General features: G+C 30.8%; 9 protein-coding genes across 9 annotated transcripts; 1 reads left to right on the top strand and 8 right to left on the bottom strand.

Moving 5' to 3' along the window:
• Nucleotides 1-105: 105 nt before the first annotated feature.
• On the bottom strand, nucleotides 106-1,295 carry PPL_07338 (PQ-loop repeat-containing protein; the record flags this gene model as incomplete). The annotated part of the gene is made up of 4 exons (XM_020578174.1): nucleotides 106-489; nucleotides 790-850; nucleotides 937-1,107; nucleotides 1,216-1,295. 4 exons carry the CDS (start codon nucleotides 1,293-1,295, stop codon nucleotides 106-108), a joined length of 696 nt encoding a protein of 231 aa, XP_020432622.1.
• A 339-nt stretch (nucleotides 1,296-1,634) lies between these two features.
• PPL_07339 (uncharacterized protein) lies at nucleotides 1,635-3,716 on the bottom strand (the record flags this gene model as incomplete). Its single annotated transcript, XM_020578175.1, has 3 exons — nucleotides 1,635-1,669; nucleotides 1,946-2,331; nucleotides 2,890-3,716. The coding sequence occupies 3 exons, from the start codon at nucleotides 3,714-3,716 to the stop codon at nucleotides 1,635-1,637; spliced, it is 1,248 nt and encodes a 415-aa protein (XP_020432623.1).
• A 600-nt stretch (nucleotides 3,717-4,316) lies between these two features.
• Nucleotides 4,317-6,004, bottom strand: PPL_07340 (RGS-containing protein kinase; the record flags this gene model as incomplete). The annotated part of the gene is made up of 5 exons (XM_020578176.1): nucleotides 4,317-4,753; nucleotides 4,864-5,035; nucleotides 5,128-5,277; nucleotides 5,382-5,639; nucleotides 5,735-6,004. 5 exons carry the CDS (start codon nucleotides 6,002-6,004, stop codon nucleotides 4,317-4,319), a joined length of 1,287 nt encoding a protein of 428 aa, XP_020432624.1.
• A 1,091-nt stretch (nucleotides 6,005-7,095) lies between these two features.
• Nucleotides 7,096-10,558, top strand: PPL_07341 (uncharacterized protein; the record flags this gene model as incomplete). Its single annotated transcript, XM_020578177.1, has 5 exons — nucleotides 7,096-7,156; nucleotides 7,233-8,398; nucleotides 8,462-9,131; nucleotides 9,190-9,471; nucleotides 9,537-10,558. 5 exons carry the CDS (start codon nucleotides 7,096-7,098, stop codon nucleotides 10,556-10,558), a joined length of 3,201 nt encoding a protein of 1,066 aa, XP_020432625.1.
• Nucleotides 10,559-11,053: 495 nt separating this feature from the next.
• PPL_07342 (DUF4286 family protein) lies at nucleotides 11,054-11,446 on the bottom strand (the record flags this gene model as incomplete). The annotated part of the gene is made up of 1 exon (XM_020578178.1): nucleotides 11,054-11,446. One exon carries the CDS (start codon nucleotides 11,444-11,446, stop codon nucleotides 11,054-11,056), a length of 393 nt encoding a protein of 130 aa, XP_020432626.1.
• A 320-nt stretch (nucleotides 11,447-11,766) lies between these two features.
• Nucleotides 11,767-13,592, bottom strand: PPL_07343 (alpha-L-fucosidase; the record flags this gene model as incomplete). Its single annotated transcript, XM_020578179.1, has 7 exons — nucleotides 11,767-12,284; nucleotides 12,357-12,575; nucleotides 12,646-12,771; nucleotides 12,843-13,089; nucleotides 13,153-13,300; nucleotides 13,368-13,402; nucleotides 13,482-13,592. The coding sequence occupies 7 exons, from the start codon at nucleotides 13,590-13,592 to the stop codon at nucleotides 11,767-11,769; spliced, it is 1,404 nt and encodes a 467-aa protein (XP_020432627.1).
• Nucleotides 13,593-14,498: 906 nt separating this feature from the next.
• On the bottom strand, nucleotides 14,499-17,518 carry ap4b1 (adaptor-related protein complex 4; the record flags this gene model as incomplete). The annotated part of the gene is made up of 6 exons (XM_020578180.1): nucleotides 14,499-14,790; nucleotides 14,893-15,185; nucleotides 15,256-16,383; nucleotides 16,471-16,843; nucleotides 16,936-17,000; nucleotides 17,069-17,518. The coding sequence occupies 6 exons, from the start codon at nucleotides 17,516-17,518 to the stop codon at nucleotides 14,499-14,501; spliced, it is 2,601 nt and encodes an 866-aa protein (XP_020432628.1).
• A 939-nt stretch (nucleotides 17,519-18,457) lies between these two features.
• PPL_07345 (uncharacterized protein) lies at nucleotides 18,458-20,452 on the bottom strand (the record flags this gene model as incomplete). Its single annotated transcript, XM_020578181.1, has 2 exons — nucleotides 18,458-19,155; nucleotides 19,636-20,452. 2 exons carry the CDS (start codon nucleotides 20,450-20,452, stop codon nucleotides 18,458-18,460), a joined length of 1,515 nt encoding a protein of 504 aa, XP_020432629.1.
• Nucleotides 20,453-20,886: 434 nt separating this feature from the next.
• Nucleotides 20,887-25,846, bottom strand: PPL_07346 (P-type ATPase; the record flags this gene model as incomplete). The annotated part of the gene is made up of 9 exons (XM_020578182.1): nucleotides 20,887-21,005; nucleotides 21,500-21,519; nucleotides 21,990-22,393; nucleotides 22,468-23,819; nucleotides 23,872-24,049; nucleotides 24,138-24,614; nucleotides 24,699-25,217; nucleotides 25,335-25,478; nucleotides 25,682-25,846. 9 exons carry the CDS (start codon nucleotides 25,844-25,846, stop codon nucleotides 20,887-20,889), a joined length of 3,378 nt encoding a protein of 1,125 aa, XP_020432630.1.
• Nucleotides 25,847-26,080: the final 234 nt, after the last annotated feature.

A 26,080-nucleotide genomic window follows, 5' to 3' on the forward strand; every position in this document is an offset into this window, starting at 1 on the left:
TGTTGTTTTTATTGCCTTTTTTGGTATAAAAAAAAAAAAAATTAATATGTTATTTTTATTTGTATTTTGTTAATTATCTCTCGATTGATAAATGGTGGTTGTTTTTTAGTTGACAGCACGTCCAAAGAGTGAGGATGTTTGGTTGAGAATGATATTTTGTTTGAGAGTTGCCTCTTCAGAGTCAGACTCAGAGTCTGGTACGATATGATCGAATTCCTGTACTTGAGCGGAATGTGAAATGATATAGGACGAGCGGATCAAGCTGGTGGTGATGTTTGGCTTGGCCATTTCATTCAGTTCGTTCTTGTCGTTGGAGCTAGAGAGTGGCTTGAACAATGCCGGATCGGCAAATGTATTGTACTGAGTGTTAAGTGCCGCCTTCTCGGAATCTTCGTTATCTTCCTTGTTATCGGCATCGCCTTTGGCGCCGGTGGTGGTGTCAGACATCTCAATGTCATCCTTGAAATTCTCGTATTTCATCGCGTTTCTCTGGTAGTAAACGACCATGCAGAACATTACCACCTGGAAGATTGGCACCGCTGAGTAGGTGATGAAAGCGAGGTAGTCGAATGGCAACTGGAAGATCAAGCTGAGAATCGAGAATACACCACCGAGCGTATCGAGACAGATGAAAATCTTACTGATTCCAACTGCCGATTTCGAACGATAGATGGTGTAGAGCTGAGGGAAGAATCCCAGTGCCATCAGAGTGGTGGAGACGATACACGCGAATATTCCTACTCTCTTTCTGTTCATGTGTCCCATGGCCAAATAGAGGAATCCACCTACCACAACAGACAATATAATCGCAGCAATAAAGATACTTGCTAAACTCATCAATGGTTTCTTCCTTTAAATTGTAATAATAAATAATAAAATTAGTTAACTAACTGTTTTTGTTTTTTTTTTTTCAAGAAAAAAGAAATATATATATACTTTTGATAATGCATAATTTGAAAGAGTAGTGCAAGACAAAAGAATGTGAAAGCAAATATCTGGATGATGAGAGCTATTGTATCTCTTTCAAAGAGTAAATAGGTTCCAAGAAAGATACCACAGATATACCATGATAAAAAACAAAGAGGTGATAGATTATCTGCACTCTTTCTTTTATAATTAAGATGAACTATTTATAATTGGTTTGGAGTAGAATTGAATTATTAATTAATAACCAATTTGTTTTAGAAAAGGATTAATAGATTGATTTGATTTTACTTACTTTGAGGCACTAATTGAATTGACCATAAAATAGCGCCAGCAATTCCAAAGAGATTCGAAACAATTTTATTATCCATTGTTCTAAAACTTGGTTATTTGTTTTTGTTTGAATATTACCAAATAAAAAAATACTAACTAATTAACTAACTAACTAACTACTTTGCGATTAAAGAAATATAAAATAAACACCGTTCAAATATTCAATCACCTGGTAATACTACAAATACCAATGTCCTATAATGTAATGTGTTTTGGGGTGCCAGTCTTTGACTTTAAGTCTTCAGTGTAATGAAGGCTTTGTTAAAAGAAATAAAATAAAATAGTAATTTTAAACAGAAGAAGTTAAAACTACTTGGTTTAATAATAATAATAAAAAGTATAACTAATGAATGGAATGAATATATAAATATTTATATTTATAAGAATTTAAATGTTAAATAAATGATTGAAACTATTTAAAAAAAAAGTAAATGAAATTTCAATAGTTTTTGATAGGGAATGACATAATTTTAATCATCTCCAACTTATGAATGTCAAAAAAAAATTAAAAAAATTAAAAAAAATAAGAAAAAAAAATAAGTAAAAAAATTAAAAAAATTAAAAAAATCATAAACATGATTTGTGTTTCACCTGGTTTGAATCTGTGTTTTTATCCTGATTTATCGCCAAAACCATGCAAATGCTATATTAAATATATTTTTATTGATTTAATGATTTGTTGTGTTACCACTATTATTATTATTATTGTTGTTGTTACTATTACTATTATTACTATTATTACTATTATTATTATGACTATTGATATTGTTACAATTATTATTTTTTTTTAAAATAATAGAACTATTATTATTAATATTTTCAATTGTATCACTATTATTATTATTATTATTATTATCACTATTATTTGAATTGGTAATATTCATTTGTTGTTGTTGTTGTTTAGATGACAATGATGATGATGATGTTGATGATGATTCATTTTCATCCAAATCCCAATCGATTGTTGGTTTAATTATTGTTGTTGGTGTTGTTGATATTGTTGTTGAATTATTATTGGTAGTTGTTTGTTGTTGTTGTTGTTGATGTTGTTTTAATAATAAATTATTCACTGTACTAAAATGTTTGCAACCATAGAAACCTTTGGCGACCGAGAATGGTGAGGGATGTGATGCTGTGAGTATGGTATGTCGTTCAGAGTTGATGAGTGTTGCTTTCTGCTGTGCATGCTTGCCCCACAGCAAGAATATGATTCCCTGACGCTCTCGGTTCAGTGTGGAGATGGCGACGTCGGTGAATGTCTCCCAGCCGCGATTGCTATGCGATTCGGGCGTGCCTTTGCGCACTGTCAGACAGGTGTTGAGCAGCAGCACACCTTGACGCGCCCACTTCTCGAGGTTGCCGTGTCCGACCTGTTTGCAAACACCGAGATCACTCTGGAGTTCGGTGAAGATGTTGTTGATGGCGGCGGGCATCAGTGGCAGTGGACGACGACCGAGCACACCCACCGAGAACGACAGGCCGTTGGCTTGGTCGGTGCCGTGGTATGGATCCTGACCGAGAATCACAACCTTCACCTGACTCAACTCTGTCAGATTGAACGCATGAAATATGTAGTCCACCTGTGGATAGATAATAATGCCACTCTCCTTCTCAGACTCCAAGTAGTCAAACAACGACTTCATATAGGGTTTGTCAAACTCCTTGGAGAGATGCGATTGCCATTGAGGTGAGCGCAACGATTCTTTGATTTGCTCAGTGTAACTCTTTTCTTTTGCAACAGAGGGTGTGATTTGATTGTATTTGATGCTGCCATCTTTGTTTTGTACTTGATGTCTTTTGTTTGTAAAACTACCACTATTATATTGACTGTCGATTGTTTGGCTAATTTGTTGTTGTTGCTGCTGTTGATGATGATGATGACTATTATTATGTTGAGAGTGGTGATGTTGTTGTTGTTGATGTTGTATATTATATAAAGGTTGTTGATTGTGAAAGAATTGATGTAGTTGCTGCTGTTGTTGTTGATGAAGTTGTTGTTGTTGATGTTGCTGTGTATTATTTATGAAAGGAGATTGTTGAAATAGAAATAGACCATCGTGTGACTTTGATTGTAAAGACGAAGAAGAGGAATCAAATGGATTGCTGTTATTCTGTATCAAAGGTAATATCTTTACGATCTCTTCTTGTTTTCTTTTCTTGATGCTATCGCTACTGCTTATGTTACTACTACTGATATTATCACTCATATTGTAGTCTGTATCGATGTATTGCTGTTGTTTATATTGATTCAAATTATTAAAAGAGTAAGAATTTAATGATTGTTGTTGTTGTTGTTGCTGATGCTGCTGCTGTTGATTATATTGTGAATTTTGTACAAAAGTATTGAAACTATGATTGTTGTTATTATTATTGTTGTTGTTCAGATTGAAATAAATAGATTGTTGTAGTTGCTGAGGTGTAGATGCAGGTGTTGTCGACGATGGTTGAAAAATGACCATGACTAGTTTTAGCTTTATATAATATACAAACTATACTATGTCTATTTGGTCAATGTATATAATATCTATGTATTATATATATATATATATATATATTGATTTATATTTATATTGTATATATTAGGATATCATAAATTTGTAAGTGTTTATATATATATATGTATGTATGTTAATGTTTATATGTTTTGTTTAACTTTTCAAATAATTGAAATAAAAATAAAATAAAATTAAAAACAAAAAAAAAGAAATTGAATTTTATTTATTATTTTAAAAAATCGGATGGATGAGGATGTTGGGGTTTTTAATACCAAGAATTTAAAGTTAGTTTAAGTCTCACTGTTGTTTTTATCTTCTGACTAGATATGATTCATTAATCAACAACAAACAAACAAGAAATCAATTAAAAGATTGAGGAAATATACATATTAAAAAAACAGGGTTAAATTTAAAATATACAAAATTGAATTGAATAAAACAACATTATAATATAATGATGGATGTTCATTCAATTTGATTGTGTTTTTTTATGTTAATTTACAGTATACTATCTATTATTATTATCTATTCTTGTTATTTGTTATTGTTGTCGTTGTTGAACGATCAAGAATCAGATTCTTCAATTGACCAACATGTCTTTTTAATGAGAATGGAGGTCATCACCAGGAGAGTATCGTCTTTGATGAAACCATTGCTTTCGAGAACCGATGCTCTGATTGCTTTTCTATCACCCCAGCCCTGACCACCTTTGATTGGAAACGTCGTTCTAAAGTCTTTCTTGACCGACAGTGTCTGATCGCGCTGATTGAAAAACTTTAAATAATACTCGAGTGTCAGACTCTTGCCCTTCGGTATCTGATTGGTATCCAAAAACAAATAGATACTGATGTAACCCTTGCTATCGTTAGAGTCACCGTCCGTATAGAATCCAATGAACCACTGGAATCCACCGATCGTAAACTTTTCCGATTGTATATAACCTTTCTTCTTTAAAATACTATAGTTCTTTACACACCATTCAACTTTCTTACTTGAATCACCTATTATTATTATTATTATAATAACAAATATCAGGTACCATCATTAGTTAGTTAGTAAAGTAATGTCAATCTGTCGCAATACTGTAATAATAACATAACAACAAACATACTTTTCTCATTCATTGATTTCTCCAATTGTTTTATCTTGTCATCTTTATCTTTAAGTAACAATGAAAACTCTTTCTTTAAATTGGTAATTGTATCGGTGTAATGTGATTTCATCAACAAAAGATGATGTGACAATGATTTCTCTATATGTGATTCAAGATCTTTTCTATCAAACTAATAGTAAAAGATAACAAAGTTGTTGTTTATTAATATATATATTAAAATGTATGTAAATAATAACATTGTGATATGGTGTAAGTACTTACAGTTGCATTACAACCAGATTCAAAGAATGGACATTGAATATGGTAGTTTGGACACAAGTTCAGTTTATGTTTTTCAAATTCTTTCTTTATCATCGGTGCATTACATCTATCACATTCTATTTTAATCATATCACATTCATTTAAATGATTCTTAATTTAATTTAAATAGAATAAAACAAAACATTAATGTTTTGTTGTTTGTTTGTTTGTTTGTTTTTACCTGTTTATAGATATTATTAGTAATAAACACTTACGGTTATCTCGTTATGCGTGAAATCAGCGTTACAATGTTGACATTGTACAGGTCGATATGGACATTCTTCATAGTGAGCATCCATCAATCTTCTTCGTATGACACCACACTCCTTACTAAATTTACAATACTCAAAGCTGTGCTCACATATATTCTCGTGTTTGGCAGAGTTCTCCAACGATATAATCTCATTGCAACCCTGTTCATCTACAATCCATCCAACTGATTTCTGATATTTAAAATGATATTTACAAAATACCTATAATATTATAGTGATTATCAAATTAATAATTGATAATAACAATAATATAAGTAATCATCTTATTATTATTATTATTATTATTAATAACATACACTTAAAGTTCTAAGATGTCTCTCTACAAATAAAGATCTTGATAGTTTCTCAACGTTCAATGAACATCTACACTCTGGACACTCTTGTATCTTCTTTAGAGACTGTAGAATGCAATCCATACAAAAGAGATGACCATTCTTACACTGTCTAGGTTTATTTATAATCTGTAGACAAATGCCGCATTGTAGTTCCTTTATTATCTCTTGATCTACAATGACCACTTCAATAGGTACTGTATTCTCTAATTCTGTATATTGAAATCTATCCATGGTCTTCAAAAGAACTCTACTACTATTAAACTACAACTATTATACAAAAATAAAATGGGCAAATTAAAAAAATTAAAAATTAAAATAAATATTTGTTATTATTATAATTATAATTCGATTTAATCTATTAACTATTTAATATGATTCCACTATCTATTCTATTCTATTACAATGAATTTAAATTATAAACAACAAACTATTTTTTTATATTAAATTTTTAATTAAAAATTTTCAACAGACAGTTTTTTTTTAAAAAAAAAATAACAAGATTTTTTAAATTGAAATAATCTTTATAAATCTTATAAAATTAATTAAAGTCTAATGAAAATGACAAAGATGGATAATCATAAACATACTTCAATGTCGAATATTGAAGCATTATAAGAACTGAAATCACCAAGTTCGAATGTTAATATTATAAAAATTACCAGAACATTGAAACACTGTGAACACTCGGAGAAGATCATTAATAGGAAAGTTATAAAGAGTTTCACCTGTGATCAATTCTACCTGAGTAAAGTTACTTTGAAAGAAAGTTGTCAAAGTAGTTGGTGATTGTGATGAATCTACTCTACCTGCGGTACAACTTAAAAATGAATCAATAACAATGTAAATGATAGAAGTTGTATTATTGTTGTTGTTTAGAAAAGAAAGACCAGGTAAAGGTTAACTGAAAAAACATATCATCGCTTTGAAGTATTTTTCTTTTTTATATTTTGGAGATTTCAGAATGACGATCTGTTTTCACAACTATCCACACTACAAAAAATCAAAACTCGTTTGCATTTTTATGTAAAAACGAAATATCTTTAAAGTTTGATATCTAGATAGTTATCTCATTAAAAGAACATTTTTTGTTTGTTTTTGGTGGGTCAATTTGGGTAAAAACAGAATTTTTTTGTTCAATATTTTTTTGATGTGAGGTGCTGGTTTGTTTTGAAATCATGATTTTACTCCTAAAAACATTGTTCCTTTGTTGGAGATAACTATCTAGATCTTTAAGTTTGATATTTCTTTTTTAAAATTCTTATTTGATTGTGATCTGCAAAATATTATCATTTGATATTTTTTTCAAAATAAAAATAAAAATAATGACAATTAAAAAGATTATTATTTACTTATTAATGTTGATTCTTGTTAAACAATGTGAAGGTATGTAATATATTTAAGAAAATTGAAATTTACAGAGTATTTAAATTTAATAATAATATATTTCACAATTTTTTAGGACAGGCAAGACTTACAGATGTAACAGTAGATAAGGTGAATACCAACTCTGTTCAGATGTCATATGGTTGTTTTGATGCGGTTAACCCCAGGTACAGTTTTACTTATCCAAATGGAACCCCAGTTACTGTTGATCCCTCATGTATAACCTCAACTACTTGTCTTATTGTGGGATTAGTGCCAGCTACTCAATATTCTATTGATGTTTGTTGTTATGACGATGGTTCATATTGTCAATTCGGTATACTGAGAATTCCGTTTGTTACTTACGCCGAGATATCGTTACCACAGATTACATTCAATTCTATTTTAAAAAATGGAGTGAATATGTCAATTTTTACTCCGGGTGGCATTCCTGATCCTCCTACAACCTACAAAATATATGCCAATGGAACTGCTCTCTCAGTTTTAAACTCTTATTCTTCCTTTGTAGTTAATACTCTACAACCATCGACTGGATATTTTATTGAAGTTCAAGCATTAAATGATAACGACCAAAGGAAATCTAGTTTTTATGCAGTTACATATGGCAATCCAGAAGTTGCAATTTCTTTATTAAATTCTACTCTGAACTCAATGGCTGTGTCATATTTATCAACAGGAGCTATTGTTGGAATGTTAACTAATTATACTGTAAAGTATAATAATATTGGTGTTCCTGGATGTATAAATATATATAATACTCAATGTATTATAAGTAATTTATCTTATAAAACAAATTATTCAATCAACGTAATATCTTACAATCAAATTAATTTTGCAAGTGGAGTCCAAACATTTTCAACTCAAGCTTACCCTGCAATCTCAAACTTAACATTATCATTAGTCAACAAAACAACTACAACCATTACCGTACAATATGATTCATTGAATGGATTTCCGGGTCAAACATTATATTTCGTTGATGTTCATGGTGTTCTTAAGTGTCCAAGTTCAAAAGATAAAATATGTTTTGCAAGAAATTTACAACCTGGATTTCTCTATAATTTCCTTGTAAATGCATCAAATGACGGAAATAGTATTTCTGTTAATGACAACTTTTCAACTTTTTATCAAATATCAGGTCTATATTTTGCTTCAAATCAAAGTACAACCTCAAAAATCTTAATTGTTTATAATTCATTTTCTGGAATTCCAGGTGAATCATATTATACTACCAAAGTTAATGTAGGTTAATAACTCTAAAGCATAAACCAAATTGTTTTGTTAATCCTCTTTTTTTCAAAATAGGGAACACCATATCCAGTATGCCTAAATGTAAAAACTATTTCTTGTGAAATTATGAATCTTCAAAGTGCTACTAAATATAAGATAGAAGTTTTTGCAACCAATGATGGAACTACAATATCAATTTCAAAAGATATTTATACTTTGAACGGAGTTATTATATCTGATATCAATGCAACAGTAATCACAACAAAAACAATGTCTCTTTCATTTGGATCATATTTTGGGGTTATTGGTCTATCGAAATTTACAGTCACTATCAACAATACAGTAATTCCAAGTTGCTCTCAGATTTCAACAATAACTTGTGATTTAGCAAATTTAACACCTGGAACTGCATATGAAATCAAAGTATCAGTTTTAAATGATGGAACATCAAATGAGATGACAAAAATATTCAATACATATTCAATAGTTTCAATCCCAATCATTACAGTTCATCAACAATTAAATCAAACTCTATTGATTAAATATTCAACAAGTGGAGGTGTTCCTGGAAATTCACTTTATACAACATCAATCAATGGTTCAGATATTTCTGGTTGTGTTAAAAATAGTTCGCTTCAATGTCTATTCAATCCTTATCAATTAGGATATATATATTCAATAACAGTGCTGGTTGAGAATGATGGATATAGTCATAAATCGTTTTTCGATTTAAAAATTTATGATTGTGAGTTTCTTTATTAATAATAAGTAGAATGTTTCATTATTAACTTTTTATATAATAGATCCAACAGCAGTTAATATTATAAATATTGTTCCAACATCCAGAAATATTTCAATTGAATGGACAGAGAGTCAAGAAGGTGTTCCTAACAAGTCAATATATCAAGCATCGCTTTCAAATGGAGATGGAGTTAATTTCCATGTATTTTGTAATAATATAACGAATATATTGAAATGTAGTTTCCCAAATCTCATTCAAAACACAACATATTCATTGAGAGTATCTGTTTTGAATACTAATTTCGATGCAGTTAACACAACAATTAAAGTTAAAACATTAAATGGTATGTATAATTTAATTAAATATTTCTTTTTTCCAATCTAATTAATTTATTTATATTTAATAAAGATGGAAATGAATATTGTAGCAAATCAGGAAGCATGGAATGTAATGGTAATGGTATTTGTTCAAATGGGAATTGTAATTGTTTAACAGGATGGATTGGTCAATATTGTGAGATACCAAATAATTTAGATAATAATAATCCACCTATCATACTTCCAAATCCAATATCACCAGGAGTGATTATCGAAGAGAAAGGAATCACTTATTCATTTTCAATTAGCGAAATCAAAGAAATCGATTCAACTTTATCAACAATTAAAAGGTTGAATATTTCATCTTTACAATGGAATTTAACAAAGAGTAATGATAGAAATATAAGTACTTCAATCAATTTAATGGTAACAGAGAGATCATGGCATTATTCAGTTTCAATTGAAAATCAATATTTCCAATCAATCAACATATCATTCTACCAATATTTATCATTACCAGGAGTTACACAAAATGATTATTATGAATATCAATATGCAGGTAAAACCTATTCAATCAAACTTGGATCATTCAAATATACTTTAAATATTTCAGAATGGGATTTCCAATCAAGATTGAATACTTTGGAGGTATCAAGTATGATTACAACACCAATCGGTGGAAGTTGTAATCCTCAAATGAATATATCTCTCATTAATTCCGGTGATATCAATTTATTTGACATTGGAGATGGAAATGGTAATTCTGTTTTTGGAAGATTGATCAACATAGTATTATTGGATGATATTCCGAGATCAATTTCACACCGAACAATTGAAAACATTGCCAATCAAAGTGTATCAATTGTTTCCATGATTCCGTATTTCGAATCAACTCTGTTTGTCGATCCTGATTTCTCAAATTTAATCACTGTCAATGGTAAAGTATCTTGCCCTTCTAGTAAAGATAACAAATGGAAGATCATTGTAGGTGTTGTTGTCGGAGGTACTGTTGGTATAGCCTTAATTGCTGGTTCTTCATATTATTTTTATAAAAAGAAAATAATGCAAAAAGAAAACAAAAAATTGCAAAACAAATTAAATAATATGAAATAAAAAAATAAAATTAATATTCTTTTTTATTTTATTGCAACAACAACATTAAGGATCCTGTAAATAATAATATTTAAAATAGACTATTCTTATTATTGTGCAAAAAATACTTTCAAAATTATTGAAAATATCAAGGTAAAAAAGAGATTTTGAAGGATACAAAGATAGAGAGGATTGATAGATGAAAACCTGTTGGACATAACTATTATCTTCAAAAGTATATGGGAACTATCGTTGAGTCAAGTTATTGGTCAACAATGAATATTCACCAATGGTTAAATGAGTACTCGATATATCACTCTAGACATAGTAGGTTTTTATGTTGATATAATATTGTCCTAGAGCATTATACATACATTTCATTTCATTGAGACAGATGTTAGAACTTAAAGTTATGTGAGATCAAAGATAGTTAGTTGCTTCGATAGAATGTTGTTAAAGTAACAGCTCTTCTTTTTTTTTAATATTATAAATTATATTTGTTTTTATTATTATTTTTTAGAATACATAACCGAATTCTTTGGTTTGTGGAATTGATTGGATCTCGTGGAGTACTGCGTAGATACGACGTGAGGTCTTGAGTCCACCGGTTGAAAAGAGAGTGAGTGCCTCTTCACGAAGACGTGGTGCGTGTACCTTTACGTAGGTATCGAGGGTCTCTTGAGAGACAACAAAGTATTGCATGACGTACTCTTCAGTGGCTGGGTCACTTGGTTGAGTCAACTTGTGAATGACACCCTTCTTGAACAATGTACCATTTTCCAACGAAACAATCTCACTGACATGCTTCTGAATGTATGTATCCCATTTCTCTGCAATCTCTTTATTTACAACTGCTGTAACTTCATAAATAATTTGATTAACAGTTGGTGTTGAGTTGGTAGTTGCCATTATATTATTATTATTATTCTTATTCTTATTTTTAATTAATTCAAAGTTAAGATCACACACCCAATTGCAATCATTTTAAAATAATCAAAATTGAATAAATTTAATTTAACATTTTTAAAATAAAAATAAAAATAAAATAAAATAAATGGTGTGGGTCAAAACAATCTGTCCAAATCAAAAGGAACTTTCAAGTTCAAAAAAGATATTTTTGGACAAAAAAAAAAAAAATCTAAAATGAGTGAAAAAAGATTAGTTTAGTTTTTAAATGTTTAACGTTAAGGATATCCTTTACTTTATTTGTTTGTTTGTTTGTTTTAAATTTATTTAACACCCATCATTCTGAATGTATAGATTCCAAATGGTGGAGTTTGACCTGGTGTAAGTGTTGGCAGCTTAATGTTTATACCTTGACCATTGCTGTTCATGTTCCAACTGACCAAGATCGAGTTATTGTTTGGTCCGATCAATTCGATGGTGGCCGATGTCGATGCAACCGGTGCCTTTAGCTCGAGAACTCCAGAGTCTGGCCATACAAACGATATAGCATAGACGTAGCCGGTTTGAGTGTTGGTGGTGTACCAGATCAACTCGTCGGCAGTGTCGTTCTGTGCACGCCAGAAAGTACTATCGTAGATCGCTTCACCGTTGACACCCAACCACTCACCAATCTCAATGAGACGCTCCTGCATAACGATGGGAATGACACCATCGGCAGTTGGTCCGACATCCAACAAGAAATTACCGCCACAACTAACAGTGGAAACCATTGCTTGAAGAAGAGCAGTTGTAGATTGATACTCTTGTAATGGTTCGTTTTCATTGTATCCCCATGAAGTTCCTAAAAATTATTAATAGAAATAAATGTAAATAAGTATTTAACAATTGTAATAATATTATAGACAATACTAACCGATGGTATAACAGTTTTCCCATTTATGACCAATTAACTTTCCTGGATTGAATCTATCGTATGGTGTCCAGTAACCACCGTTCTTTGATCTACAATCGCTTCCCCAACGATCGTTTGTAACGACTGTATTCTTTACTGAACTGTTGGTGTACAGCCATGAGAGGAACAATGTCGAATCCCAATAGGCTGAGGTTTGTTCCCAATCTCCATCAGACCAAACTATAGTAGTTGTAAACTAAAAGTTAGTATAATTATTTATTTTGTACAAAATCAACACAGAAATACATACTTAAATCTGGTTCATATTTATTAACAATATCTACCAATTGTGGGAATAATACTTCACTAACGTACTCTTTTTGAGTTGGTGGATTACCAGTTGATTTATCTTGTAAATATGTTGGATTAAACCATTCTAAAAATAAAAAAATAAAAAAGATAATTAATATTTATTAATAATAATATTTAATAATAATAATAGTTTACCGAATAAAGAATGATATAATCCCATATGTAAACCAGCATATTTAACAGCAGCAGTCAAATCACCAACCAAATCTCTGTGTGGACCAACATCAACACTATTCCAAGACCATGATTGCTCCGATTTCCAATTGGTGAAGCCTTCATGATGCTTACTAGTGAAAACTACATACTTTGCACCCGATGCTTTGAAAATAGCAGCCCATTGTTGTGGGTCAAACAAATCAGCTTTAAACATTGGTGCAAATTGCTAAATGGTTAATTAATATATTAATATTTATATTTTTTTATAATAATAATTTAATATACATACTTGATAGGTGAAATCTGGACCGAATGTCTTGTTATGATAAGCTTGAGTTGCTCCTCCGTCGGTATCCTTTGGATAGGTCAACGAATACCAATACCATTCTGCAGATGGGAATACTGATGTAGCAAAAGCAGGTACACTGTATACACCCCTATTTATTTAATATTAAAAAATTATTAGAATCATCTCTTTTATATCTTTTATAAGATTTAACTTACCAATGAATAAATATACCAAATTTAGATTGATCATACTAATTATAAAATTGATAAACAAAAAAATGTAAGTACAAAAATAACTTTTTTCCAAAACTGTTTTTTTTGCAAACTTACCCAACTTGGTAATGGTCTACTATTTACACTTGGCCAATTTGGTTGATAGGTTTGCGAATTACATATGACAAAAATTGTTACAAAAAATAGAAGAATTTGTAAATTCCTCATGATTGATTATATATATATTTATTTAAATGTAAAGATAAAAAAAAAAAGATATAGATAATCGGATAGATAAAAAAGAAAGAATTTTTTTAATAAAAATAAAAAGTTTGTTAATCTAAATAAAACTAACTCTAACTTTTGTATCAATTTATTTTGAATTGTCTGATAGGGAACTTGATTGATTAAATAATTCAATTCAATTCAAATTAAATTGATACAAAAGATTAAGATTAGTATGTGTGTGTGTGTTTGTTTTTATTTCATTATTTGACTACATGATTCAATACAATTGCTAAATAATCCTTTAACACATATACTACTAATAGTATTTTGATCGTTTGATTGGTGTGGGTAATTTAAATAAAAATTGCAAAAACAACACATATATTAAAAAAAGTAATAAAAATTTGAAACCATCTCATATTTTATCTGCCCATTTTTAATAAAAATAAACTAATTTCAGATTGAGACTTACGTTTTTTTTTTTAGAAAAAAAAGTAAACATTACTTTTATTTGATTTGATAATGATTGTAAAAGTCTGTATTCCAATTAAATTCATTCTTTAACTTATGAATTATTTGTGGTAGAAATGGCTACCTTTGGTCATTTCTTTATTTTGATTGGTCAGAACTGATCATCACCAACAATGATGTGATTTTTCAATAAAAGGAAATAAACTTGTACAAGTTTATTAATTTAGTTTAAGTTTTATAAAATTCTTTAAAAAGTTTATTAATTTAGTTTAAGTTTGTTTGCCAATAAAATGAAAGGATTAATTGGTTAATTCTTTTCCTTACCATTTTCAAAGTAATAAAGATTGAAAAACATTTTTTTTTGATAGAATATATAAAAATAAATCAATTTTATTACTACAAATTACATGTTAACATTGAAATTCGAATATCTTTTTAAATATTTGGTATCAACTTTGATAAAGTAGATAAGAATAGGGGAACTAGTTTGTTGTGTAATCGTTTTTGATTATTTGATTTAAAACAGAGTGTCATGAGGAGTGTTTTCTCATTGATCAAGATCTCCAGTAGAAACAACGGACCATTTTCAATCTCTTGAGCATAGTAATACAATTTGGTTACACCTGCAACACTACCGAATGCCAAACACATAATTCCTTTGCTAGTCAGTAGTTTCTCCATTTCATTTGTATCTATTAGTTTCTCTAATTGTATATCGAATCTATGACTATATACATATAGTTATATAAAGAATATCATTAATATTTACAACTAATAATAAATAATAAACATAATTAACTGTTTGTTGTAATTTTTTAAATTTACTTACCCTTCTTCAAAGTTTAACCAATTCTCTTGGAAATCCTCTGGTTGTATCTCTGTTTGTGATTCCAATGTAAAGTTATCAACTATTTGTTGTGATGATGTTTCGAATTCAAGTAAAAGATCTGGTGTTTGTGATTGCTGTGGTTGTTGTGATTGATGTTTCATTGTTGGTGATGATGGAATTGAAGTCGATAGTGGTGATAATATAAGTGCTACAGATGTTGGTGGTTTGATATAAGAAGATGATGGTTTACCATAGATAATAGATAGAGTATTGAATTCATCGAATATCTTATCCTAATTATAATTTAAACAAAAGATTAGACAATAATAATAATATTATTATTAAAGAATTGCTATAACTTACTCTATATTCTAAAATTTCATCTTCTACAAATATACTGCTTTCATTCTTGTCGATCTTGGTATTGATTATCTTTGTTGCTTTGTCAATATCGTATAATAAAAGTCTGTAGTAGTAAAGACATTGATCTCTTAGTGCTGGATCGCAATCTATCGATGAGCAAGCTTTGAACAGTCTGAGTAGAATAGGATAGATCTCACCACTTGTTTTTTGATTGGCAAAGAGACGAGTACAAGTAGTAAGTAGCTGTATCTTTACATTGGTGGCGAGTGATGATTTGAATTTGTTGGGTGTCGTTGAATGATCATCCAAGAATTTCTCTATAATATATACAATGTTGGTATTACCATCACCACTATTGATGTTACCATGATAACGACTATCATCTTGATACTCTGCAAGCATCCAAAGCAACGATTCAATAGCATCGGAATCGTTTAGAACCAAAAGCTTGTCGGTAACAAGCGGTAATACCTTGGCAGCCGACTCTGGATAGACACGAAGATAGTCTTTCAAAGCAACCACACAAAAAGCAACAACCGTATCCAACCGATCGGAATAAAGAAACTCTAACAACACATCCAATACACTCTCTGACTTTTCCTCCAACGAACAACCAATTGATACAATTGTATCTATAACTTCTTTTAAGAATGATATATCATTATTATTATTATTACTATTATCTACTATTGTAGAAGAATCATTATTATTATTATTACTACTATTATTATTATTGTTATTGCTATTATAATTATAAGTATATACATATTCACTCAATTCAGAGAGAATATCATTTACAGTGGTATGATTTACGAGATCTTTTAGTATTTTAACTTTCAACGATTTGATGTAGAGTGGATCTTTGTTTAGACAATAGAAGTAACGATAGTCTGGTTGAAACAATGTCGGTGCTCTACTGATGATCAAGTAGATATGTGATAGCACTGCATAGCTGATTTCATAAGAGTCAAACGTACTGCATTCCATCAATGTAATCAAAGGATCTTTCAATCTACCAAACACTTGTTCATGTATATTACTATCATTCTCTGTTATCTTTAAGAACAGCTTTACAATCGATAATACCAATGAACTATTTGAATATTTTAACTTGTCATCAAAGAAGTTCTACAACATTTATTCAAAAGCAAAGACAACAACATTAGTAAATATATTCGATATTTTAATATTAGTTAAAACACCATGTTTACTTACAAGAAAATCATATATTTCATCTTCATTAATAAGATTATAACGTTGAATTGTATTTACTATTGCGGTCTGACCCCATTCGTTTGCCTCTTTGAACTTTGCCATTAGATGTCTTGTGACCTGTTGTGATACCTGCCAGTTTGGACGAATCTCATCGAGTGTGTATAGAGTATTGACTATTACCTGTGGGTCTTGATCCATTATCATACCATAGACCTTTGGTATCAAATCGCCAAAAGTAGAGTCTCTCTGGTCTTCGGGTGTCACATGATACAGCTTCGCAAGACCGATCAAACCAGTCTTTCTAACATATGCAGAGGGATCACCAAGTGATTTCATAACACATTTAAATGAATATTCAAATGTTGTTTGTGAACTATAAAGTTAAACGAAATTGTTGTTTTCATTAGTCAATATTTTTGTTTGTTTGTTTGTTTATTAAATGTTTAACAATATACTTAAACTTACTCAAATGAACATAAACTTCTTAATGCTAAACCTCTAACCATTGGATTTGAATCTTGAAAGTCAAGCTTTATTAAAAGTAATAAGTAAATTTAGAATGTAATTGAATAAAGTTAAATAAACATTCAGTACTTACACATAATGTATTTATTACTAAGAGTAATAGTGAGTCGTTGTCACCGTGTACTGCATAGTGACATATGTAGAGGTATACTAATTTCTTGATGATTAGATCGGTTGTGTTGACAACCATGATGATATCGGGGAACAACGGAGAGACATCGATACCCATTGTCATATAATATATAATACGTTGTAATGAAGATCTTATCTTCTCTCCATCTCTTTCATTCGATGCATTCTTTAGTAGATATCTTAACTCTGCAATCTCTCCTTTCTTCAAATCTGAAAAGTAATTATTGTTGTTTTGATTATTTTGATTGTTTGATTCTGCTGCTGATGCTGATCCTATTTGTCTATTATTATTATTATTAGGAGAAGTATTTGTAGTGGTTCTACCACTTATATCTATTCTTACACCTCCACTATTATCTCTATATGGTTGATAAGGTGTATTGTTTGACATTTACACCTGTTGTTGTTGTTATTGCTGTTATTGTTATTGTACCAACAACATAAATATCAAATTTTTTATAAACAAAAAGCACAATTTAACAATTTACTAAATTTATTTCTGTTTTTCAAGAGAATAAATCAGTTCAAATGAATGGTTATCATTATGAAGAATATTTGTAAAAGTAGTTGCTATGCTATTCTCCAACCAGCAAAGTGACTAATAGAAATATGATAAATCTACATCACCACCAAATAAGCCACTATTCATGGAGTTACAAAGATAGCCACCTGGATAATCTGATGGAAGGGAATTGATATAAATAGTGAACTAAAATATTAATAACAACAACAACTCATATTCATCTATTAAATCAACTAATTATTACATATAAATAATTACATCTAATACTTGTTCTTCTAATTAAATTATACTCTTTATTAATTTTACAATTATATTATAATAAACTTATCTTAATTTATATATTCACATTGCTCTGCATAATTATCTCTTCATCTAGAACCTATCAACGTAAGTGTTATATACTCAATATCTCTATATATATATATATATATAATACGATAGTAGCACCAATATTAAAATATATTCTTATCGGTAACAAGAGACAACACCTTGGCGGCTGACTCTGAATCATTAAAAGCAATCATCTTTCATTCGATGCATTCTTTAGTAGATATCTTAACTCTGTAATCTCTCATTTCTTCAAATCTGAAAAGTAATTACTATTGTTTTTAATTATTTTTATTGTAGTTCTACCACTAATATATAGGTGTATTGTTTGACACTAACACTGTAGATATTCTTATTTTATCAACAATAAATAATAAATAAAATACAGACAAAATGATATCTAAGAAAGGTTGATCTATTTGAAATGTCTAATTTATTTTATTAACTTTATTTAAAAAAAAAAAAAAAAAAAAAAAAATTTTAATCTCCAAGGTTGGCGTGATATTCCTGTTGATCTGGAGAAAAGGTAGAGTTTGCTGGAGGAGTAGTATCCATTGGCTCCGCAGTTGCTGGAGAGGAGTAGTAATTATAGTGAGCGTCGGATGCCTGAGTTTGGTATAGTTGAGTGCTATGGATATCATCACAGAAGAACTGAGGATCAAGAACTTGGTTACACTCGTCGAAGAAGGAGGTTTGAGCATTTAATGTTCTTTGGTTATTTGTTGTTGTGGTTGTTGTTGTGGTTGTTGTTGTGGTTGTTGTTGATGATGTTATTGTATCAGCAGGAGCTGGGGTTGTTGGTCTGGTTCGGCATTGAGGGCAGTGGATAATCGATTGGTCAGGGACTCCCTCACCAAGAGGGAAACCGTTACCATCATGATAACCGAGACGGGGTAACTTAAATTTGATATCATGAGTTTGATAGACATATCCAGAGAAGACTGGAATAAAAGAAAATTGTGGCGTTATACCCAACATTTGATCTTGTTCTATGTTTGTTGAATATCTACATTTCCGACAAGTTATTTTCACTTCCATTGCTGTGCTGTTACTATCTCCCGTCTTGAAACGATCGCCATACGTCTTTAGAACTACAGTATTTTGTAGAAGAAGACCTAGTAAATGAAGCCTCTTTGAAAGAAGATCGTTCACTCTCTCTAAAAAGTTGTCAAATTCTGCTATTTGTTTCAAATTCAGAGAGAAATTGGTCGGATTGCATCTTTCCAATTTTCGTTCGAGTCTTTGGAAATACTTTTTCTCTTCTGTATACGGATCTTGAACTCGCTCTTGGTTTTTCTGTTTCTTTGGTGTAATGTGGTTCAAGAAGTAATGGCAAAATTCACACCATCCCTCCATCTGATGATATTGATTTCGATCTGGTTGGTGACAGATGGGTTTAATATATATGACTTTTGGATTCAGTAAATCAATAGTGTTGTTTATGATTCTGTGACCTCCACTGACTATGCTGCCACAAGCAGACTTCTCCAGTGTTTCAGAATTGATTTCATATGCAGAAATCGTAAAATTAAAGGTGCCGGTGGTAAGCCCTTTGACTAAGGAATGAATCAAGGTGATGGTATGCTGACGGGGGCCATTGTATTGAAAATCGAAACTTTCATTGGATATCTTGATACCACAGTCTAAAGCTAAATTACCTCTAATAGCCTTTCCTTCCGGCAAGTCACTGACAATGAATAGAAAAGCAACCTTTCCATTGGGGATTAGTTTCAATCCTTGGGTGATCACCTTGAGGGTTGCATTGGAGGGAAACTTGACTACATCATTGACAGATTGGAATGTTGTCGGTGTTGTTGGTGTTGTTGGTGTTGTTGGTGTTGTTATTGTTGTTGTTGGTGTTGTTGGTGTTGTCGGTGAAGCTTCAGTCTTTTGAGATTTGTTGGGCTCAGGTTCTTTGTCTGTTTCTTGCTTTCTCTTACCAGGAGGAAATGGAGGTGTAACTTCAGTCATTTCATTATAATACAATTGATTTGAAGTATTGGAGTGATCTTCATTCTGTTGACTTGTTGAAGTGTCATTATTAATATAACACAATTGATTATTATCAAAATTTGAAGTTTGGTTTGGATCAGGCTGCGATGATTGTGAAGGGGCTACCGGCAAACAGTTAATAGGTTCGGAATTCGAAAGATCGTATTGGTGACCATCACGTTGTTTGAATCTATCAAATTGAAATTGATTATTAGCATCAGAGGTGGAATCTATTTCATTGATGCTATCATTATTATTATTATTATTATTATTATTATTATTATTATTATTAATACCATCAGAGGTGGAATTTATTTCATTGATATTATCATTATTAACACTAATACCAACAAAGGCAGAATCTATTCCATTGTTGTTATCGAGGTGGTTGATATCATTATTGACACTATTACCACCATCAACGTCGCTCTGTGGTTGATTCAGGAGTTTTTGAAACTCGAAGGCTTCGTCAATTTGAGACATAGTCTGATGTGCCTCGTTCGTTGTCAAAAGAAAAAAAGGTTTTAAAAATATATATATATTAAAATCTATATCTATATAATTATTTATTTATATTAAAGAAATAAATTATGTATGATAAGCAATGTGAAGAATTGAACATATCTATTAATATTAAGAAAAAACTTAAAATTATCGATTTTTTGATGGGGGTTGTGCTACCACTCACCAAAAATGATAAATGGATCATCAAATGGATTTTTTTTATTTTTTAACAAGCAAAGTTTTTTTCCATTTCCGAGTCGGCACGATAAAACAGCCTTTAGTCACCTGTTTTCTTTGATTAGTTATAAAATTGAATTTATTTAAAATTGAAAATGGGTTTTTGGATAGATATTTGTTGAAATTTGGATTGATTTTGAAATGATACTTACACCCAATCAGATATTTCTCTGATTTTAGAGATTTTTGACGATTTGAAAAAGCTCAAAACTTTTTAATGCTTGTTCAAGTTCAATATTTAAAGTCTCGATGAAACATAACCAATAGGAAGCAGAATTAATACCTTTGAATGGTGCTATCAAATTCATACCTCGTTCATAATTATACTAACTTTTTTCATATGAAACTTTTTTCTAATATTAACATAATATTTATAATAATATAATTGATTTTTTTTTATTTTTTTTTTGCTTTTTAATGATTAATTTTAAACTAGTTTGTAAGATATTAGATATTCGAATGACTCGAGTATCGGATAAATAGAAAACGGGTTGGGTGAGAACGGTCCACGATGAATATAATCTCCAAATTAAACTATCATGGTATCTTTATAAATAAAATAAGTTATACATACAGGTGATTGAGAATAAAGTATGTGTAGAGAATATTGATGAGTATATTGTTTATATCATAGATATCTTCTACCACCATGAAATCATCCAGAGTTCAAGTGTCTGAATAATATTCTAAAGTTCCTTTCTAATATTTATATCTTTATCTGATTGATATAGTTTCTAATAAAAAATAATAAAAAAAATATCAAATCTACTGATCGATTACTCTAACTACCTAATCTTAAATATCCTTCTCTAGAATAATTGATATCTAGGTATTACAAGTTTAAATGATGACTATAAAGACTAGTTGTTTTGAAAGTTTGTAAACTATTATATCAATTGGTAATCAACTAAATTTTTAATTAAAAATTCAATTTTTTAACAAATAACCTAAAAGTTAAAGTTTTTTTAGATATTTTACAAAGTTGTATTGGGTGTCTATGAAAACTTATTTGTTGAAAAAAGTCAATCAAGAGTTCTACTCATATGATACAGGTAATGATGTGGGTGTAAATGATCATCAAATCACCTTTTATATTTTATTTATTTATTTTAATTGTTTCTTTTTTTCTTTTCTCATTAATTCTTGAGCGATATGAAGTGGTTGTGGTAGATAGTTTCTCTTTACACTGTTGCAATTAATACAGAAAAATAGAACAATAGTTGTTAGTGGGTTGTTTGATAGATATTTAAAAAGATTCGAAAAATCATGATTAACTTACAAAATAGTGAAATATACTGGTAAAAGACAAATAACTACGGTAACAATCACCGCTAAATAGAAAGCTGGCTGTGTGAGAAGGTTTACGAAAACCATATAGTAGTAGAGGTTACCAAACATCGATGCGAGGAAACTGTATGCTATTTGGAAGACAAAAAAGAATGCAATCGAGACCCAAGTAGCCCAGTGTTGAACACGATTCCAAGAGTTGACAGTCAATATCAACATCAGTTGAATCATCAATGTCAAAGCAAACAAAGATGCTGCCGCCTGTGACCACAATCCACCTATCTTTCCATTGGATCCTGTCGGTCCATCATCGAAAACACTGGACATCACATAATATATTACAACGGAGCAATAGATTCCATGTAATATCCATGTTGAAAATATTTTCCAATTAAACTATTTTAAATTAATATTATTGTTATTTAAGAAATTCTTTATAAATAAAATAAACTATATTTAACTATACATACATTATCACCTTTTTGAGTTTCTTTAAATAGAATTGGATATTTCTTTAAGAATTTCGGGTGGATATCTCTGTCGGTGACTGCATAAACAATGATTGGGAATGAAGTATAGAGAATGTTGATGAGGATATTGTTGATTTCATCGATGTAGGTCTGTCCTGAGAATTGTGTGTCAATGTTGAACCAGAGTTGCAGTAAAACGGTGGCTATATTCTTCCAGAAGGAGAAACAAAGCAGTGTTGACAGACGTTTGAAGTTATAACGACCGTGCACCAGAAGTAGACGTTCGAGGAAGCAGAACTGTGAGATTGCATAGTCCGATGCGAGTACTGCTTGTCTACCTTCGAATCCACTGATACCGATACCGACATGAGCAATCTGTATCATACTGACATCGTTTGCACCGTCACCAATAGCGAGAGTAACACTGCTAGTTCTATCCTTGACGATACGTACTACCTCACTCTTTTGGAACGGTGTAACACGGCAACATACAACGGAATTGACATTTTTAGACAGCCGGTAGAATGCATCCTCCACCTCTTTATCCTGGAACATAAACACCATTGTTGGACCATCGATAACAATAGCGTTTTTCTTCTCAACATTGCTGTTCTCATCGGCACCAACGCCAACACTTTCCAATTCCTGGAGATATTGGTTAATTTTAGCAAGAAGTAGATCCTTGTTGTTTTCATTAAGAATCATGAGGTCTTTGGAATCCAGTAGATTACAAGATATTCCAATGTTGATGGCAGTCTCTTGTTTGTCACCGGTCAACATCCAAATCTTGATTCCAGCTTTCGAGAGTGTTTTAATTGTCTCTGGAACGTGTTCTTGTAGTCTATCTTCAATTCCAACGACACCAAGGAAATGCCAACTCTTCTCAATCTCCAGAGATACCTCTGAGATTCTTTGACTACGATTGTTAAGTAAGAGATTGGCTTCTTTCATTCGTTGTGACCATGGACCGTACTCCTCAGCGGTAACAATTCTCTTGGCAACGCAAAGAGTTCTCAAACCCTGACAGGAGAACGAGTGGAGATTATCTTGATTCAGCTTCACCATTGGCATGCTGGAATCGGGTGCCAACTGCGATAGAATAGCAGAGTCGGCACCTTTGCAATAGAGAATGATATCATCGGTATTATAGTTCTTTACAATAACAGACATTCTCTTTCTATCACTTGAAAACTCTAGAACATTCAACAACTTGTACTCTCTTTCCTCACCCAATACACTGATACCCAAATGAGCAGGTGTTCTAGTATGAAATTTAACACCTGCACTTGAAGCTTCCTTTACCAATGCAATTTCATCTGGTGAAGATGATGAATATTTAACTAATAACAATACTATTAATATCTATTTCTTATCTGACTTTTAATATTATTAGTTTATACATACTTTTACCTTGATCATCAACAGATTCTGGAATTACAGTATGGCAAATAGCAAGACCTAAAAAGAAATCTAAACTATCTGGATCATTTAAATCAATCTTTGGAACTATTGTTTGTTCATTTGAACTAACTGGTGCTTTTGATTTTGAAAGATCTGTCATTCCAATTGAATTACTACTCATCTATAATTTAAATATTATTGAAATATATAAAGTTAGTTAGTCAATGAATATATATTCAACTTTTATACATATAATAAATATTACATACAAGTTTATCATTACCAAAATCTTCTTCTTCTTCATTTTTGAAACTTGTTGAAATTAAATTTGTATTAATATGATCATGATTTGTTGTTGGTTTTGAAGAAGTGGAACTAATTTCTAATGATTGATGATCTCCTTCGCTTGGTCCGTAGATTACACCATTGACACTGCAACGTTTGAATTCCATTTGATTTCTGGTAAGTGTTCCTGTCTTGTCAGAGAAGATATACTCAACTTGACCTAACTCTTCGTTGAGATTGGATGTTCTGGCTTTTGCAAATGTCTTTGTTTCCTCGTGATACATATGCTTGTCTTTGTTGATCGATACCAACTGGAGTACACGTGCCAACTCCAAAGAAACATACAACGAGAATGGAGCGATAGTTGCAAACAGTACAACATACGTAAAGAATCCTTTGAGTGTCTCCAGCGAGTAGTTGGTACTGAGATCCAGATACCACTGACCGGCACCTCTCTCCTTCTGATAATAAGTGAAACCAAGCAGTGAACATAGCAAACATAAGATAAACTCAATGGTGAATGCGAATATCAAGATGTAATTTACGGTGGAATCCATTCTGCTACGCTTCGACGGTGTCTCCTTGGTGTTCAACATGTATTTGGTTTGATGGCCGGTGTATGTCACCACGCCATAGATCACCTTGGTATTCATGAGAACGGTTCCACGAATTAGCAATTGATCGAGACTCAAGGAATAAGGTTGGTTATTGATGGACATCCGACCGTTGAACGAAGTCAGACTGACTGAGGGTGCTTCATACTCTAGGATTGCACGGAAATTTGAGAAATCTACAGAGTTTTGCAAGTGGTTGGTCTCCATGAGTGATTGTTTTGACTTTAGACTGGTTTCACCATCGAGATTCGAAGTCTCTATGAAGCACATGCCTGGCGACATCTCACCGCTACTCGAAAGCAGCACTAAATCCGCTGGGAATTGCTCGGCATTTCTAACGACCACAATATCTCCAACCATCAAATTCATCCATAGCTCTTGTGTTTCAACACCTTTTCTAATGACATTTGCTTTTCTATTATTTATTTCTTTATCTGATTGATAACGTTTCTAATAACAATCAAATATAATAGTTAGATTCAATTCAATTCCAATATTTATTTTGTATTCAGAATCAAATCAATTGATTGTGATTGATTGATTGATTGATTGATGAACTATACTTACGAAATCTTCATAGGCTTCTTTAGCAGCATTGATACCAATTACCAAGACCAAACCAAATATACTTCCACCAGGTTTATTTGGTGATACATCTGTAAATGAAATGATAACTATAAAGAGGAAATAGAAATTGGCTATTCTGGTAAACTATGTTTTTTGAGATATATAAATTGGTTAATTGTCAATTTAATAATAAAAAAAATGATCACTTTGCGAATTAAAATTTTTGGCCACTTAAAAACTTTAAGTTTTTATATATCTCGATGGTCGATGCATTACAATGATCAGGTTATAGGGTGCATATTGGTGTGTGTTTGTGTGTGTTGTGTAATTAATGAATGAACACTTACTTGTTGAAAAAGGTTTTTAGGTAAAAAAGTCAATAGAGTATATTTAGAAGTAGCGATATAGTTATTGACATAAGGGCTCTTGGTTGGTGGTTGTTCTTCATCGATGATAACTCTTCTTTCTCTAGTATCAGGCTTTTTACTGAATAACTTTTTAATTTTATCCATATTTAACCAAAAACTAGCTTATAGTACTGTTGTTGTTGTTTTAGTATACTATTTTTGTTTTTGTACTATATAAAAAGTGCTATTACTAATCTGTCTGTGTCTGTGTTGTGATAATAATATTAAAATACTGTTACAAAAAAGAAAATTACAATAATAATAATACAATATAAATTAAAATACATATAAAATAGATTTATGATTTTGTTTGACAACGTAGGTGTGTCAAAACTACTT

The sequence above is a fragment of the Heterostelium album genome, assembly GCF_000004825.1.
Source record: "Heterostelium album PN500 unplaced genomic scaffold PPL_scaffold6, whole genome shotgun sequence".
Taxonomy (NCBI): domain Eukaryota; phylum Evosea; class Eumycetozoa; order Acytosteliales; family Acytosteliaceae; genus Heterostelium; species Heterostelium album.